The 18,720-nt window shown below is 37.7% G+C and overlaps 1 protein-coding gene across 6 annotated transcripts in view; it reads right to left on the bottom strand.

The window, feature by feature from the left end:
* Nucleotides 1–18,720, bottom strand: part of ELOVL6 (ELOVL fatty acid elongase 6) — a 134,168-nt gene that overhangs the window by 34,558 nt on the left and 80,890 nt on the right. For all 6 annotated transcript variants that reach the window (XM_036408963.2, XM_036408973.2, XM_045589020.1 and 3 more), the window contains exon 3: nt 13,522–13,653. In XM_036408963.2, the coding sequence (XP_036264856.1) occupies nt 13,522–13,653 (132 nt within the window). The remainder of the gene's footprint in view (nt 1–13,521; nt 13,654–18,720) is intronic.

Raw genomic sequence — 18,720 nt, 5'->3', positions numbered from 1 at the left:
ATATCCCAGCAGGGAACTCACTGGGACCGTGTTTGTGTAGTTATTTAAGCTGCATCTAGAAACAATCGCCTAAAACTTATGAAGTAGTTAATTAAGAAAAATAAATTACTCCTATTTTCTGGTTGGTTTTCAGTGTAAAACACTCCTAATCACCGTGATTTCTGGTAGCTTTGTTTAAACAGATGATTGCTCTTTCTTTTGTTATTGTTGTTCTTAACAGTTAGTCATTTGGTTCTTTCCTTTATCACATTCCTGCCCTTTTGAATTAGGGTTACAGATACATGGTTTTAACGATTTTGAAGAGTGTGTTAAATTATAAATCGTTTAGGATTTATAGAACAGCTCATAGGGTTTTGCCTAGAAGTGTTTAAGGAACAAATGGTATTAGTTTAGAAGCTTCCAGGCCCTTTAGTCATTCCAATTCAAAGGTTTCAACCTGGCCAGTGTGGCTCAGTGGTTGAGCATTGACTGATGAACCAGGTGGTCAGGATTCAATGGACCTACTTTTAGTTTGTTTTCACCAAAGCCAGCACCAGGTGTTGAGGCTGATATACCTAATGAGAATTAAAATGAGCGGGAACATACTCTCTATAAAATGCTGGATGCAAAAAGAGCAAGTGAAAACATGGGAACTTACTTGGGTATTATTACCTGAGTGCGTTACTTTAATGTAGGGACCCTACAATTTAACTTAGCATTTCAGCAACGGATTTTTTTTCCTTTAAAAAATAGAGTCTTTTTTTAATTTGGAATTTTAGTTTCCCCTCTCCTTCTAACAAATATTACTCTGATAATCACTTCAAATTACAACCATATATTTAATTTAGGATAAAACACTCAAATAGGCAAAATTAATAGTGCAATATAAGGTCATCTACTTTCATGAAGAAATATGGGGATAGTGGTGTGTGGACACATGCATTTGGCTGAAAATCACTATATCCAAGACTGCTACAAACCTGGTATCCATTTCCACTGGCAGTCTTGGGAATGAACCAATGTCACGTTTCTCAGTTTCCTAATAATTAAAATTCACTTCTAATAGATCTTATGCCTTTCTTTCTTTGTTTTTTTGTGTTTTTTTGTGTTTTGTTTTTCTTTGAGACACAGACAGAGGATCAGGAAATTAGCTGCTGATCTGTCTCTGGATTTTATGAGGTTCTTGCCAATGAGAACTTTGTGCCAGATAGGCCAACTTTTCTCCTTGCTCATTCTTCTGGTCCTGGCCTGTGTGGTTCGGTTGGCTGAGCGTAGTCCCATGCACCAAGTTGCCTGTTCCATTCCAGGTCAGGGCACATGCCTGGGTTGGAGTTCAATCCCCAGTAATGGGTGTGCAGGAGGCAGCCAATAGATGGTTCCCTCTCATCCATGTTTCTCTCTCTCTAAAGTGAATAAAAACATATTAAGAAGGGAAAAAAAAAACACCTAAAAATAAAAAATGTTCATTGTTTTAAAAGTGTCTTTGTTGTAACAAGACCACAAATCAATCTGTTAGAAATGTAGTGCTCCTATCCAGAGAGAACTCAACGGGACACGGCCACAGCCATCCAAATGACGATGATGATGACGATGATGATCGTGAGGAGGAGACGGGCAGTAAAGTAACTTTAATGACTTCAAACCTGAACCTAGTTCTACACTGTGAATTTAAGGAAAAGTCCGAAGGAGCACAGAGAAGTTGTTCCTGCACAGTCTACAGGTGGCAATCAGCAGATCAGAGAACACTCAAGTGTGATTCCTTCACGTGTAAGTGTGATGAAAGATAGGTTTGATTTTAGCAAAAAATGAAGTAGCTGGCAAAAACCAGTTTGAGAAGTTATGATGAAATCACAGTGTCCAACATTCTGTTGAAGATAAAAAAAGTTGTACTGTTTTACTATGTTATTGTTTTTTTCTTTTTCTTTCTTTCTTTTTAAAAATATGCTCTTATTGATTTTAGAGAGGAAAAAAGAGGGACAGAGAGAAACCTCCATGATGAGAGAGAATATGGTGGATCGGCTGCCTCCTGCAAGTCCCCCACTGGGGATTAAGCCCACAACCCGGACATGTGCCTTTGACCAGAATCTAACCTGGGACCTTTCAGTTCACAGGCAGACACTCTACCCACTGAGCAAATCTGGCCAGGGCTTTTCTTTTTCTTTTTACTATGTTCTTTTTTAAAGGCAGAATTTAAATTTTTCTTTTTGACTCCTCTCCTGAGCTCAAAGGCCTTGCTCCATACCTCTTTAGTTTTATTTATTTATTTATTTGCACCAAACTTGTATAAACTCCAATTTAGAGCTAAACTCTTTTGGAGAACCCAAATCCTTGCCTTCTGCATAAGAGAACTCTGAATTAGCTAGCGATTCATACACTTCTTCAAATCACAGGCAATTCTCCTGAACTGCACTGAGGATTTCTGCTGCAGCTCTGGGCTAACACAAACACCTAGAATCAATGAACAATCTCTCCCGGCTCCTTTCATCCCCTCGCACATCCATTTCAGAGTCGATGATGCTCATCCACTTCTCAGAACAAAACCACACAAAAGCCTCTTCTCTGTCCATCGTTTGTAATGAAATAAAAGGAATAAAAGAAAATGACAGCTTTATCACGTGATTAGGAAAATGCATTATGTGAGCAGCAGGGTATTATGCCTCAAATCAATCACTTTAATTACATAGTTGATTCTAACTCCTGGGGCTCTGAGCGCTGTAAGACATGTCCTGGGTGACAATGAGTACAGTGAGGACCACTTCCAGCCACTATGACAATGTAAATGATGATAAGAAGGGATCAAACAGTCCTTAACTACTTCCACTTACACATTTTTAAAAACAGATAGTAGGCAATGAGCTCCGAGGAGAGCTACCTACCAATTAAATTCATCTACTGGCAGCAAGAATGAAAAGGATTGCTGTTTACAAGGAAGAAAACGGGGATCCCTATTTCATGTGCAAATTCAAGCGGGATCTAGGCAACCTGTCAATCCCACAGCATCATCCAAAATTGATGAGCTGTTACTTAGTTGGCATTCTTGGTTGAAACAGAGAGAATAGAAATGGACAGCTTTCAGGAAAGAACTGCCAATACTTTCAAGAAGAATGAGGTCAGAGGAGGCCTGCGATCCCTGTTTCGTGTGGGAGAGACATCATACGTAGGAGGAGGATTTCATTTCTCTCACGGCAGAGGGTTACCCTGGGGCGAGCGGCCAGGGCTTCTTGACTGAGCCCTGATCCCGTCTTTCCTACAGTCCTCCTCTCCCTGCCTGGGGACACGTGGCTTCTGAAGAAAAGGGCATTTCATCTCTCAATGTGTCACTTATTCTCTGCTCACTCTCCGGCCTCTCCAGAAAAAAGCTTCTAGTACTTTTCCATGTTGTTCACTTCTATGTTTCCTTCAGCCAGTCTGCAACTCTGGTTACCTACACTCAAGAATGGATGTCAGGATCATTGGATGCATTCCAGGTTATGCAATTTCACAAAAAGTTATGCCTGAAGATTTTTAAGGATTCAAAATCTCGTAGTTATGTTTTTGTTTTTTTTTAACCCTGCTAAACATAAATGATCATTTAAGGATTTGTGAGGTAACACAAGAAGCTTATAAGAACAGCAATCCTTAACTCAGTCTTATTCAAAATAATCCTTCACAAATGCTTCAGGGGTTAAGAATGTTCATGTTATTTCTCTCAAAAGATTTAGCAAAGCTGTAGTATTCTGGAGACATAAACAGGAATTTATTTTGGTGAAATTATTTAAAATGTCTTACAGATCAGCTGTTTCAAGTTGTTATAGCACCAGGAATACAAACATATTATTGAAGTCATACTTTTGTCCAAGCTCAAAGATATTAGATTACAGAGAATTAAAATTATGTGAAAAAGTCTCAAGCTTAATATTAAATTATTGAAAGGAATGCACCAAAATATTAACAATACATATCTGTGGTAGTAAGATTGGTTTGTGTGTGTGTTTTTCTGAGGATTTTCACTTCAAAAACTAGAAAAAATACTGAATAAAAAATACTACTAAATATAGCCTGGCTGGCATGGCATCTGGCTGTAGTTGAGTGTTGACCTATGAACTAGGAGGTCATGGTTCGATTCCCGGTCAGGGCCCATGCCCGGGTTGCAGTTTTGGTCCCCAGTGTGGGGAGTGCAGGAGGCAGCAGATCCAGGATTCTCTCTCATCGTAGATGTTTCTAGCTCTCTTTTCTTCTCCCTTCCTCTTTGAAATCAATAATAATATATATTAAAAAATTACTACTAAATATAGCATTTCCCACTGCAAATAAGCAAAGGCTTATCACGTGGTCTTCAGTTCTGGGAGCTGGAGAGGACGTTCCTTTTCTGTACTGACAGTAGCCTGGAGCTCTTCTCATTAATGGCCTTGGTGGTGGTCTGGCTCTTTATATAGTACTTATTACATTTGTAACAAACTGCCACAGGATGTAAATACTTGCCTTACTTGGACTAGATCATTACACTGTAAGTGGATTGTTTTTCTTAATTTGGAAGGAAATGGATCACTCAGGCAGTCTGGAGCAGCAGAGTGGCCTGCCGATGGGTGCCCGCCGAAGGGAAGGGAGGGTAGCCTGCCAGAGCCCGAAGTGCCACCTGCACAGCAGCGTGAGGTCTGTTTGCCTGGCTTCTCCCCAGGAGATAGCAATTGGCAGTTGCAATACTTCAGCTGTGACGTGAAGTAGGCAGAGACTGGAATGTCCAGCGTAGAAATGGAGAGGAATAGACAGCTACTCAGGGCAGTTAAGAAGAATTATTCTACTTGGTGATGGGTTAAAAGTTATTTGTATATTTTAAATTTGTATATTTAAAATGTTCACTAGGTGATCAATTTTGAGAAAATTTAAAGGGTTACCAAAAAGGGACTTGGTTTGAATATTTTAAATTTGGGTGTTGGGAAATATTATAAACAGAACAGCAAGTTTCAGATGAGAGGTCAACAATAAAAAAATTAAAAAAAGATTTGTAAGGGACAAGTTAATGAACAATTTGTATATTTGTCCTTTTTCTATTGTATTAAGCTAACAAATTTTCTCCATGGGTTATAGACTAATCATATCATTTACTATTCAAGCTGGGACATTTTGAGATTGATAATTACACCAAGACCATGGGCATAAAACCAAGACTATTCAGAGTAAATTCGGATGTATGAATCCCAGTTTATAAGCTCTATTTTACATTTAAAAGACGGAGAGTTGCCATTTCTTATCTTTATTATTATTCTTGGTTTCAAAAAGAGTCTAGTGATTCAGTCATTGTCTCTGTATTGTGATTTGAGACTAGCAGAGGATCCAGTTTTAGACCTAAAAATCAAATGCATTGCAAATGAAGTGGGCTAGGTCAGTGGTTGACAAACTCATTAGTCAACAGAGCTAAATATCAACCAAAATAATTGGTATTCAAACAGAGCAGAATTGTGGAGGGTATTTTGGCTGCTCTTAGGTGGAAAGGGATTCAAATACAACTCAAAATGCTGAATAAATCCATTGTCTTTGAGACTAGACACTGTCATCTCCATTTATGACAATGGTAGCATGATGTTCCTTAAGGATATCAGCCAACTCGATGTACTAAGTAAATGTAGGGCTTGTTTTTCTGATGGCAGTAATTTTTTTTGCCTTTATTCTCTATTAGCCTTTTTTATTTCATAGTTGTTGTTGTTTTAATTCAATGTAGATGCTTCATATTTCTCTTAGTGCAAAGAAAAACAAAATGGGTTTTGCTGTCATTCTGTGACCTACCTTTGAAACAGCTATGGCATCTGGCTGTTGTGTTAATTCCTAGCCTCAGTTGTTTTAGGTCTCAATGAGCAAATGTTCTAGCAATGTATATTTTTTTTAGAAAAATCTATTGATTCTGTGAAGAAAACTTTTATACAACCTGTCTTCAGAAAGCAATAATTTTTCTATATACCTGCCAGGTTCAGTTAAAAAAAAAAAGAGAGAGAGAGAGACAATAGCTGTAATTTATAAATATGGCATCAGAATCAAAATGATTGCTGTTTCTTTGACCAAAGGACCCAAAAGCCAGAGAGGATGGAACTGATATAAATAATATCATTATTTTATATTTTTAAGTAGAGTAGACATATAAACCAAACAGTCTGATAAAATGGGACAATTAACAAATGTTTAAGTGAGCAATATCTGACTCCCATTTGTCTATGTTCCTCTGCCTGTATGTCTGTGTGTAAAATAGAAAGAAACACTAACAATGATCATCTTTAAGAGTTGAACAATAAAGGGATGAAAAAGAAAGTTCCCCAAATTATCCTTCTGGGTTTACATACACACTTAACTCAAGGTCATGGTCAGAAAAGAGAAACCAAACAAAAAAATATCCTTAAGTCTAACTATAAGTCTGCCATTCGTGTGTATGTCTATGTGTGTGTGAATAAGGCACAAAGTTTGTGTTTTGGTATTAACTTGTTCTATTTAATGGAAACCAACATTTCACCAGAATCTTATAAAATGATAATTGTGAGCTTTTCTTTTGAAAAATAGATTATTTTCATTATTTGCTTTCAACTTTAAGAAAAAATTGCTCTCCATGCTTCGTATCAAACAGTTAGCTTTTTCTTGTTTGATTTTTTGTGATGACATAAATCTGACAAAAGCAGCAGAAGCCTCCTTTAGACCCTCCTGGGATCCCATCACTCTCGCTGCCTCCCTAGAAACCAAGAGAATCGCTAGCCTAAACTTTTCAAACATGATTTCATGCTTTTACCACATACATGTCAGCAAAGAAAACCTAGTGTTAACTGCCGGGTGACTGAACTCTTCATTCATGGCTTCACACTCCCAGGATTGTTCGGAAGCTTGATCACTTGTCAACATCATGCTCTCGAGAGTTGTAATTTTTGTCATCTTGGTGGTACATTTGAAAATGAAAATTTATAACCTGTCATTGATCAAATAAAAGCTTTTCTCCTGTGACATTTATAGTTTATATGTCCATTACCTTTATATCATTATGACTGGGATCATTATCTATAATGTGGGTTAAGAGAGACCCTCCTGGCAATCATAAAACAAAATACTACACACAAAGTGTTAGAGTATAAATGGATGAAGTTATTCTGAAACTTGTATGTTCAATGTTTTATCTTTTAACAGGTCAATGATATACTTATTCCTTCCATATGGGTTTTTAAAATGTCTTATCTTTCTCATCTGAACAGTTCCACTTGGATTTCTTATATAGTTGTTTCCTTAAAAATAATAAGGCAATTGCCAATAAATTTTCCCATGATCAAATATTGAGGTGTGCATGTATAAAATTGTGAGATTTGATTAAAGACCATTCACCTGCCATTCTGCACTGGTAAACATACTTTTCTGAACATTTCTGGTGCTACATTTAAACACTTTGTTCATGGAAATCTCTTGAGAGAAAAAAAAAAAGTGATTTCAATTCATCTTGAATATATTTTATTCTTAAGCTGATGATGAAATTTAATGACAAATAAAAATATGGCCAGCAAAAAAAATTGCTTTTGTGGATGAAAAGGGGCCACATGCTAACTTGACTTGCAAACTCAAGAAACCTAAAGTAACCACAAATGATGGTTTGAAATTAAAACCTTTAATTAGAAAGCAGTTTATACTAGTAGTATGTATTAGTAGTCATGTTCTAGGCCAGTGGTTGGCAAACTCATTAGTCAACAGAGTCAAATATCAATAGTACAATGACTAAAATTTCTTTTTGAGAGTCAAATTTTTTAAAACTTAAACTATATAGGTAGGTACGTTGTATTTAACTTAATTAGGGTACGTGGTATTTTGTGGAAAAGCCACACTCAAAGGCCCAAAGAGCCTCATGTGGCTCGGGAACGTTGCCAACCACTGTCCTAGGCCAAGATCCTCCCTGCAAATCAACTTTGAACTTTATTGAGCCTACTGTCTTTTTGTATCCAAGATAACACAACTGTGGAAAGTCAGTGTAACTTGTAACTCCCCTTTTTTCCTGGACCCTTCAGGGCACAACAAATGGCACCAGGGCTGAAACCATAAATTCCTTCATTGTTATTTTTATCAATAATTGTCCACTGTTAACTATCTATACCCATCTAAGTAAAAGAGCATGTGTCTATCATTTCACCTTTTAATCCAATCCCAGAGGTTCCCCCACCTTTGCTTTCTCCCACCTCCCTAATCTATCACCAATGGATTTCATGTCACCCACTTACATCTCCTTTGATGGATATTTATAAGACTAAGTGAAAAGCCGCCATTCTTGGAAGCATTGTCTCAATGTGTTGAGATTTTGCTTCTGGCAATTAATTGTCAACAGTTTGGCTCAAATAAACTCACAAAAATTTTTTACAACAGGGAAAGCTGTCAGTTAACAATGAGACAAGAAATCAAACTACTAAGTACAGAACATCTGGCTTTGTGCAAATAAGGGATAAAACAATTGGAGCCAGAGTGAATCACAGGAAATGTGAGTAAGCAAATTTGACGCAAGTGTGTATTAGCATAAAAAATAAGCAGCACAAAGTCATTATCTCATTCTAATGTGCACTGACCGGAGCCCTTGCTTTGACCTGTTCTGGGTCAGAGACCTAGAAGAAGACTCCTGGAACTCCTTCTGCTGCCAATGAGAAGAAAACCCTGCCAGACACATTCTGAGAAAGGCTGTTTGAATCAGAAACACACACGTATGTACCCAATTTAGGAGTTTTTACACAGAGTAAATTACTTACAAAGCACCTGTAGGAACAGAGCTGAGATGTCACAGCAGCATGAATGAATGACTCAGCAGTATCTGAGATGACTGGATTATAGGCACCTCAGAGTGTGTGCTGCTATTTGCCGTAAGGAACAATCTCGTCTAGAGGATTTACTGATTCAAATCACCAGAAATTTTCAAAAAAATGTCCAATCATCTAGGGCCAAAATGCACATGGAATTATCTAATCACATAAGCAAGGAAATGCTTGTCCTTAGGTTGAAGGGTGGGGGGAGGTGTGTGCAGGTTGGAAGTAGGGGGCAGAGTATTCATCGCAATCATATTTGTAAAGACAGACACCAGAAACTGGTGATTTGGATCTGAAAGTGGGGAAAAGGTGCGGGTAATGGGAAGAAACTGCAAACAAACAAACAAACAAACAAACAAAACCCAGAGAAATGATTCTCAAATGAATTGAATGCATTTCATGCCTGGTGAAAATTCACTTGATCATTTTCTATCTACACCATCAAAAATTATGACAGATTTCAATAAATTAAATTGATTGTGGTGTTTCTGAAGACTATTATCATATTCAGTCAGCATCTAACATTCTTGTAGAAAAATATTCTACAAGTAATTCTTGCTAAACTATACAAAAAACAAAACAAAACCCTGAACTAGACTGGTATGGAAATAGGGTTTTAATTTTTGCTTAAGTACTCTGTATATCCAAATTAATTTCTAATTTTAGTTGTCTTAGTCCATGAGTAAACAAAATGTATGACAGCTGGAAATTAGACATAGTGGGGTTTCTGGCTTGCCAAGGTGAGAGAAAGAAATTATTCTTAAGCAGCAAAATACACACACACAAAAATACCTTTTCAGTGATTTTCTAATTCCTCTAACTGAAAGGTCTGATTCCTGTCTCTTTTTTTCTTTTTCCAAATCAATGGTATGCAGTAGTATTAAAGAGTAAATGTAGTGAAAGTGATGTGGATGCTGACCAACTACTACAAGAATGTCTCCTGAGCAAGGAATTTCTAACCTTCCATAGTCACTATTTTCAGATGAGCTTGAAAATTTGTGAATTATAGTAAGGTAAGAACCATTCAACATTTTCTACAAAAATATAGTTTTATAATTACAATGCTATCCTATATGACCAAAATAGAAAAGTTTATTCATTAAACACATCTGTTTTCAGGATTAGCTTACTTTTTATATTTTATTGACCTTTTTACAGAGAAGAAGGGAGAGGGATAGAGTTAGAAACATTGATGAGAGAGAAATATCAGTCAGCTGCCTCCTGCACGCCCCCTACTGGGGATGTGCCCGCAACCAAGGTACATGTCCTTCACCGGAATTGAACCTGGGACCCTTCAGTCCGCAGGCCGATGCTCTATCAATGAGCCAAACTGGTTAGGGCTATTTTTGATTTTTTATATCAACTTCATTCAAAAGGTATTTGGATTCCAAAATAAAAAGAGCAACCATCACTTGAAATTCTCTAGATCTGCATATATGAAATTATATATGTATGTATGTATGTATGTATGTATATTTTAGAAAATGTAAATGCAGGAAAATGCAAAGAATAATAAATACACACTACTCAGAATTGAGATTTATTAATTGGATCTATCTAGATATTGATTCAAATTCTTATCAACCTCATGATTATAGTTGCTTCATTTGTTTTGAATAAGAAGATAACACATAAGAGGAAAAGTTTTAATCCTTTCAATTTCCAAACTGCGAGTCCACTAGAAACAAGCTCTACAAGCACTGAATGTTTCTGTTTTATTTTCTAGTAAACAGTAGTCATTGAGTAAGAGCATATCTCCTCTGCCTTTCCACAGAGGTAAGAAGTGAGTATATTATAGTATCATTTTAGATACTTTTACAAATACTTGAAGGTATTAATAAACAACATATAGAAGTTTGATGTCTAAGAGTAAAACTTACATAAGCATTATATTTAAAATATTCTGTGCATTGTCAACCAGAATTCTGTAAGCATGGAGGACCTCAGTATACTATTCCTAACATGAAACCATGCTCAGTTAACACAACAATAGTATTCCATTATCACTATTTTCCAAATTCCTGATTAGAATGTTATGATCAATTTTTACAAGACCCTAGACTAGGGGTGTCAAACTCAATCAGAGAAGGGGCCAAAATTTAAAATGCAGCCTAAATCGCGGGCCAAATGGTTTACTGAACAGTCATAAACTGTCATTGTGATGGAAACGCAGCAGAGTGCAGTGATGACAGCGCGGTGCGGGCCACATTGCAAGGCCTGGCGGGACAGATTTGGCCCGCGGGCCTTGTGTTTGACACATGTGCCCTAGACTATTCATGCTCAGACTACTCTATATAGTTCTAGTGTTTAAAACTTTATACAAAAACATGGCTCTGAAGGAAGTAAAATAGCTAACAGAATTAAGAAAATAGAAGAGGAAACAAAAAAAAAAACTTGTCGTTCTAAAAAAGGTATTGTTAATGACTGTTACATATGCATTGAAGGGGAAAGTAAATGAGTCATTATTAATGGCTAATTCCAGTTCTGAACAAGGAATATGCAGTATGCCTGGACTGGAACATCTTGTCATCACCCTCAAAGAATCAAGCGAGGAGCTCTAGTCAGTGTGTGTGAAAAAGATTCAGGAGTCAGCTTGAAAAAAATTCCCACTGGCCAAAGATGGGATAATTTAGTAGCCAAAAAAATAACAATAATGAATTAAAATATAGCAAAATCAAATTCATTTCAAAATCACTGACACATAGACTATCAATCCATGAGTTCATACTAATAGTTTAAAAAGAAGCAGTTATTATTTACATGCTAAGTAAGCAAATCATTTTTTTAAATGGCTAAATACTGTATATCAACGAATCAAGCATTTATCCTGACTTTTCTGTAATAACTATACAAACCTCAGGATAACTGAAGAGTGATAAAGGCAAGTTTCTACTTATATAAAGTCAAATATTAAACCTGGATATAATCAAACTTCTAGATCTAATTATCAGCTAATAAATACAGAGGATAGAAAATGCAACCAGCAAAATCCCATCTGGGGGGCAGTCTAAGGGTAAATGATCTTCAAAGGATGGAGGGGGAAGAGGCGGAAAGGATGTGGGAGAGAAAAGTGGTAACCTCTAATTTAAAATAAATCAACCAATGGAAATGTGTGGATCTTATTTTGATCCAGATTCTTAAAAATATTTTTGTAAAAAAAAATAATAATAATAATTTGAGACTAACTGGAGAAATTTGAACACGAAAGAAGAATAAAGAATTATTAATAATTTGGAGAGGTAATGATACTTTGATTAGTTTCTTAAAATGAGTACTTATAAAAATAATATTATTTAATTCAGACATATTTCAGCTTGTATTCTTTCCAAATAATTTGGGGTAAAGGGGAAGTTGGTAGGGATATAGAGGAAAAAAGATTAATCCAGAGCTGATAATTATTAAAGCAGGATAAGGGCTATATTATGTACTCTTTTCTCTGCATCTTCTAATATGTATTAAAGTTTTATAGAAAAAAATGATAAAGGTACAAGGGATGTTGAAAACTCTGTAAAATACTGAAAAACATCATTAGAATAAAGATAATATTTTCCTCAAATATCAAATTCTTTAGGGGAGGCATATTCTATGAACCTTAAGTATAAATAAAAATGCTACTTTGTGTTAGAGAATCATGCCCTAACACAGAGTGAAATAGAAGTCTTTAGTGACAGATCTAAACCATGCGTACCTCACAAAATGCACCAAAAACCGAGTCTATTCCGTAGTAGCAAGCAATGAGTGTTTAGATGCAGCGAACCAACATAGCGGAAATGTACAGGTCATTGGGGTTTGTGAAGACCCTCTTCCCGATCATCTTTATTACGACGCAGTGACTAATGTGGCTTTTAATCCTACCATCTACTTCTGCTTAGTGGTGGGACTGTTAATATGTAATATGAAAACATACCATCATAAAAACATAATAAAAATAAAATCATAAGCATTAAAATGAATAGTTTTTTATTTTGTAGTATATCTACATCAACTCTCCCTACTCGAGCAGCCTAGTTATAAACTTGCTGGTTTTGACAAGAAAAACACCAATAGAGCGGGTATCTTTGTCGGTGCTGAGGGTGAATTCTGGCATTTGTTTGGATCCCAGTTGTGTGCTAATTATAATTAGTGTTGTGAATGCCTCAATTACCAAATATTACACAATGCTCCTTCAAGCTTCTAGGAATGAGACTGGATATTGGCTGGCAGAAGCCCCTGAGACTAGGCCTGATCCTAACAGCCTCTATGATGAGTTCCATCAGATACAAAGTAAGCTGGCTGCAGGAATACATACCTGCGAATCAGCGCAGGCAATAAGGTGCAGGGTGACTAGGGGATGCACAAAATAATTCTCTGGTCTAATGAGATACTTGTCCAGCATCTGTTCATGTCTGGTGCCATTTTTCAAACCTTATGCTCTACTGTAGACTTCTATAGTTGACTGGTGTGGCTTTCACGTTAGCCCTTCATCTAAATTTATGCAATGAAACGCGTAAATCGAAGCACTATTTCTAGTCCTAAGAGGTAAACTGGATTGCTAATGAGAGCAGTTTGGACAAGATGGCCTGAGAGTTCTTAAAATACGAGACTGAGTGCAGTGTGGGGAATTTGGTAGCAATGAAGGCTTTCTCTCTGGACAGGGCTTTATGTTCTTAATCTATTCAATAATTGAAAATATGAGATGTAAGATAAAATGCTCAATTGTAGCTTCCTTCAGCCAAGCCTGATGAAATAGATGGATTTCATTAGGAAAATGAAAAAAACCTACCTGAAGACAGCGAGGGTGAGAGACCAGAGCACTAACGGCTTCCTCAACTCAAACTTCGCCCGTTTGTTCATTAGGTGCCGACCGCCGAAGATAAAGGCAGCGTACAGAGCAGAAAACAAGAAAGATTTCTTCCTATAAAAAAACGAAATACACTCTTATAACACAAAAGTTTAAACAATATATTTTTACCCATTAGAAATTTATATTTAGTCTTTAATTCATTAAGTTTAATACCAGCCCCTCTTGTAAGGGCTGAAAACATTTTCTTGTAAATGTCTCTTCATTAAAGAGACACTGTTTAGTCCATTTGGCAACGTGGATGAATCCTCCAGAAAGAGACTGTTTCTATAGCTCCCTTAAAGAACACAGAACCTCCTAAGGTACACTTGTCAAAAACTTTTGAGCTTGAATCTAATCCAATGTCTGATTCTACTATAAATTTATAGGAAATATAGGGAACAAACCCAATTGTGGGACATTTTGTAGAACGCTGAACTTATTTCTTTAACAAATCAGTAATATGGAATCAAAATCTAGGACTGTTCTAAACTAAAAGTGACTTGAGAGACATAACAATCAAAACTCCCAGGAAACAACAGAACCAAAACAATATTAAAGATGGAGAGAAAAAATAAGAATAAGAAAAGAACTGATAGAACATTGGGGCTCATTATTCTCTTTTTGGTAATCAGGCTTAGGTGGGACTTTTAAAAAAATATACAGTTTATTGATATTTTACAGAGAGGGAAGAGAGGAGAATATATCAATAGAGTTAGAAACATCAACAGAGAGAGAAACATTGATCAGCTGTCTCCTGCACCCCTGCGCGCCCCCCCCCCCCCCCCCCCCCCCCCCCCCCATACACTGGGGATATGCCCACAACCAAGGTATTGTACATGCCCTTGACTGGAGTCGAACCTGAAGTCCTTCAGTACACAGGCCAATGCTCGATCCACTGAACCAAACCCGTTAGGGCTTAGATGGGACTCTTAATTGGAAATGGCTAAGAAGTATCAAAAAGAAACCTGGCCGGGTGTCTCCATTGGTTGGAATGTCTTCGAATAACTAAAAGTTGCAGGTTATGCTCAATGTTTTTATCTCTTTCTCTTTCTCTCTTGCTCTTGCTCTCTCTCATCAATTTGAAAAAAACCATGACATTTCAGATGGCCATCTCCAGGTCCTGCTGGCTATGACTGTGCCAAGGATAAATGTACAATAGTACTGATGATGCCAAAAAGAACAAATGTTCCTATAGATTAGCCTGTATAATAAAAGGCTAATATGCAAATAGACAGAATGGCGGAACAACAGAATAACCGGTTGCTATGATGTGCTCTGACCACCAGGGGCAGGGGCAGAATATGACAGGCATGGGCTATGGAGGGATGCTGGAGCAGGTGAGCAGAGGTGTCAGACTAAGGCAGAGCACCAGTTGCTGTCATTGGGGCAAGCTTCTAGTGGTTACTGAAAATACTTTGTTCCCCCATGCCATGATCATATGTGGTGCTTGCACCCACTGCTGGATCCTGGCCCCAGCCCTGATGACTCTGATTGCTCGGTGCCATCATCAGGTGAGAATGGCAGCTGCCACCCCCAATAGCCCCTCAGGGCTTCTCCACCTCCCTCTGATCCTGAAAGAAGATCAGAATCAGCAGTACCAGAGCTGCTGCTTGCACCCTCTGCCAGCGCTGGTCCTGCTTGAACTCACAGCCAATGCCAGAGCCACAGCTTGCACTGGGAGCCAGTGCCCGGCACAGGTCCCGATCGCTTGGCACCATCAGTGGGTGCAAGTAGCAGCTGCCAATCCTGATCACCCCTGAAGGCTTCTCCACCTCCCCCTGCTCCTGAGGGGCAATCAGGGCAGCAGCTGCAGCTCTCACCCACTGATGTCACTGGCCCTGCTTACACCTGCTGCTGGCGCCAGCCCCAATTGCTCTGTGCCTTCAGTGGGTGTGAGCAGGGCTGACACCATCCATCAATGAGTGGGAGCACTGGTGGCGGAAGTGGGGTTGCCAGCAGACAGGAGACTGAGGTCGCAGCAGTAGGGATCAGGTGTGGGTGTAAAGAATGAGCCAAGACCCGCCTCTGTGCCTACTGCAGCCTCATGGCCCACAGTTCCAAGGTGCATGAAGGTGTATGCTGGACCCCTAGTAATTATTTAGAGGCCTGGTAAATAATTTAACCATCTGAGCAGACATCTGTAAAAACCAAGATTTCCCTTAAAATGGACACTCCCCACTCAATTAGATTAAAAAAAAAAAAGGTTGAAAAGTAATTTACAAGACATAACACAAAATAGCAAAATGCATTAATCCGAAGAGCATAATTTGTAAAATGCTTCATATTCTTCCCCCTAACTGATGACAAATATTGCTGACTCATGAGGTATCAAACTATTTACACAAGAAACACTCCCAATTCAAATAAAGCAAGTAATCCCAGGAGTCAACCCATAAATAAGGGTGGTATAAATCACTTCCACTGAGGTTTGCTAACACTTCTCTTGGAAACATAAGACCTGGTACGCAGGAGTGCTTATTAAATATTTGTTGAATGATCATGCTCTTGTCATATCACACTTTCTGACAGGGAAAATAATTGTGTACATGCTTGTTCAGCAAATACTAAGTAAATGAACACTTGTACTTTTCCAGTTAACACATTAATAACTAAAGAATAAGATACTTAGGTTTTACATATGATCATTTTCTTCCTCCAGAAAGAGACTGTTTCTATAGCTCAAACAGAAGTGAAAAATTTGAACAATTTTAAGGAAACTTAACTATTGAACATTTCAAGAAGAAATTACTTTAGGCCATAAACATATTTATCACTTTACTTTTTTTGAACTTGGCAAGTGTACAGCATAAAATTAGTTTTAGAGTCAGAATCACTATCCTCATTACACTCATAAAACAAGACTCACTAAAGAAAAACATAATTCTATCAAGTTAATGTAGGCAATAGTAATATCAACTAGTCTATACTCTTTTTAAAATTATAAAGGTAATTATAAGTGACAATAATCACAGTATTGTTTTAGGGAGTGATTCCTATGGGTAGAAATAGTGCTTAAAAGCATTATAATTTAATCCTCCTAACCATCCATAATGTAAGTAAAGCATTTCATAATATTATGGCCAAGGAACCCAGGCTAGAGATTATGTAATCCTTAGATCTCCCTGTTCTCCTATGGTAAACTTTAAGGGATGGGGGGAAATGTTGTACTTTATGTGTTATTTTATAAGCATATAAAAATTCCTTAAGCCCTCCTTCTGAATCCCATGGTCATTGTGTAACTGTGAAGTACATTGTTATTATTACTATTTTTAAAAAATATTTTATTGATTTTTTACAGAGAGAAAGGGAGAGAGACAGAGAGCTAGAAACGTCGATGAGAGAGAAACATCGACCAGTTGCCTCCAAGGTACATGCCCTTGACCGGAATCGAACCCAGGACCCTTCAGTTCGCAGACCGACGCTGTACCACTGAGCCAAACCGGTTTCGGCTATTATTACTATTTTTTAAACACAGCTTTATTGAGATAGAATTCATTTATCATACAATTCACCCACTTAAAATGTGTACTTCAATTTTGGGGGCTAGATTCAGAGTTAGGCAACCACCACCACAATCAGTTTTAGAATATTTTCTTCATCTCCAAAAGAAACCCTGTATGCGTCATCAGCAGTTACTCCCCATTTCCTCCCAACGCTTGTTCCCCAGCCCCAGCAAACTTAACTATCCTTATGGTTCTAACATTTCCTATAAATGTTAGTCTTGGGCAGTGTGGCTCATTTGGTTAGAGCGTCATCCATGCACTGAAAGGTCTTGGGCTCAATTCCTGGTCAGGGCACACACCAGGGTTGTGGGTTTGATCCTTGGTCAGTCATGTGCAGGGATGGGGGAAAAGTAAGAGGAATCTCCACACCTTCCTGTTTTATATATCATATCTTCTGGGCACAGATCACTTTACTTCCTGGATAACAAATTATTTTTCATTTGGTGTATTTCAGGATTTAGTTATGATTAGATTGTGTTACTTGAAATTTTGAACCAAGTTAAATGAATATCTTTATATGAACCTATCTTTCTAGCCATTAAATGAATGTGTCTTGAATAAGCAAGAAAAGAATAAAAATCTTCCCTGGTATATTTTTCATTAATTTCTTCAGTTCTCGAATGAGAACTAGGTCTACTGTCCTGCTAACTTCCTGGCAAGGACCATTCTGTTTTCCACACACTTTTCTAAAGATTCTTCACAAACCTTCAATTCCACAGCTAGGTAACCAAGCCAATCATCACAGACACACAATATTTAAGAATTGCAAGGGGCCTTAGAGATAGAGCTCAATTTCCTCATTATACAGAAAGTGTGTGTGTGTGTGTGTGTGTGTGTGTGTGTGTGTGTGTGACATTGGTTGCTCATAGTTAAACAGCTGCATACTGCACATTGGTCAAAACTACCAAAAATCAACATACATTAATTGTCTAAGCTATATCTGGGTCACAAGTAGTTAATAATGTGAACTGATATTTGTTTAAGTGTAAATCCTACATAGTAAAAGATTATTATGCTAAGTATCCGACCATTCACTTGGCCGCTATGACATGCACTACCACCAGGGGCAGACACTCCAACCAGTAGGTTAGCTTGCTCCTGGGGTCTGGTTGATTGGAAGTGAATGAAATGGACCAGACATGCTGTGGAGCCCTCCCGAAGTCCCTTCCTGGCCAGTCTACCTCCTGCCTCCCTACCTGACCCTGATCGTGCACCCTCTCACAATCTGGGACCCCCTCAGGGGGATGTCAGAGAGCCAGTTTCGGCCTGGTCCCCACAGGCCAGATGGAGGGACCCTACCAGTGCACAAATCTGTGAACCAGGCCTCTAGTGCTATAATAAAAATGTTGCTCATTGTCTACTATATAAATCTGTTGTGGTAAAAGTAAAATAATGTTTTGGGCTAATTTAGAATTAAGCTTAAGCTTCTTAAATAACAGGGAATCATTAACTCTTACTATAACCTCTTAAATTGGGTGATCAAAATATGTCATTTACAGTAAAATGTGTTATGATTTTTCCATTTTGCTTAGAAGAAGATTAGATTTTCTTTAGCAAACTGGGTTAAGTGAATTAAAACTAACATTTTGTCCTGGCATCTGGTAAAGGTTCAATTATAGTCAAGATGAGCAATGAC

The sequence above is a fragment of the Pipistrellus kuhlii genome, unplaced genomic scaffold (assembly GCF_014108245.1).
Source record: "Pipistrellus kuhlii isolate mPipKuh1 unplaced genomic scaffold, mPipKuh1.p scaffold_m20_p_1, whole genome shotgun sequence".
In the NCBI taxonomy this organism is placed as follows: domain Eukaryota; kingdom Metazoa; phylum Chordata; class Mammalia; order Chiroptera; family Vespertilionidae; genus Pipistrellus; species Pipistrellus kuhlii.
The sequence above is the reverse complement of the archived record's forward strand: the minus strand, read 5'-3'. Positions and strand labels throughout refer to the sequence as shown.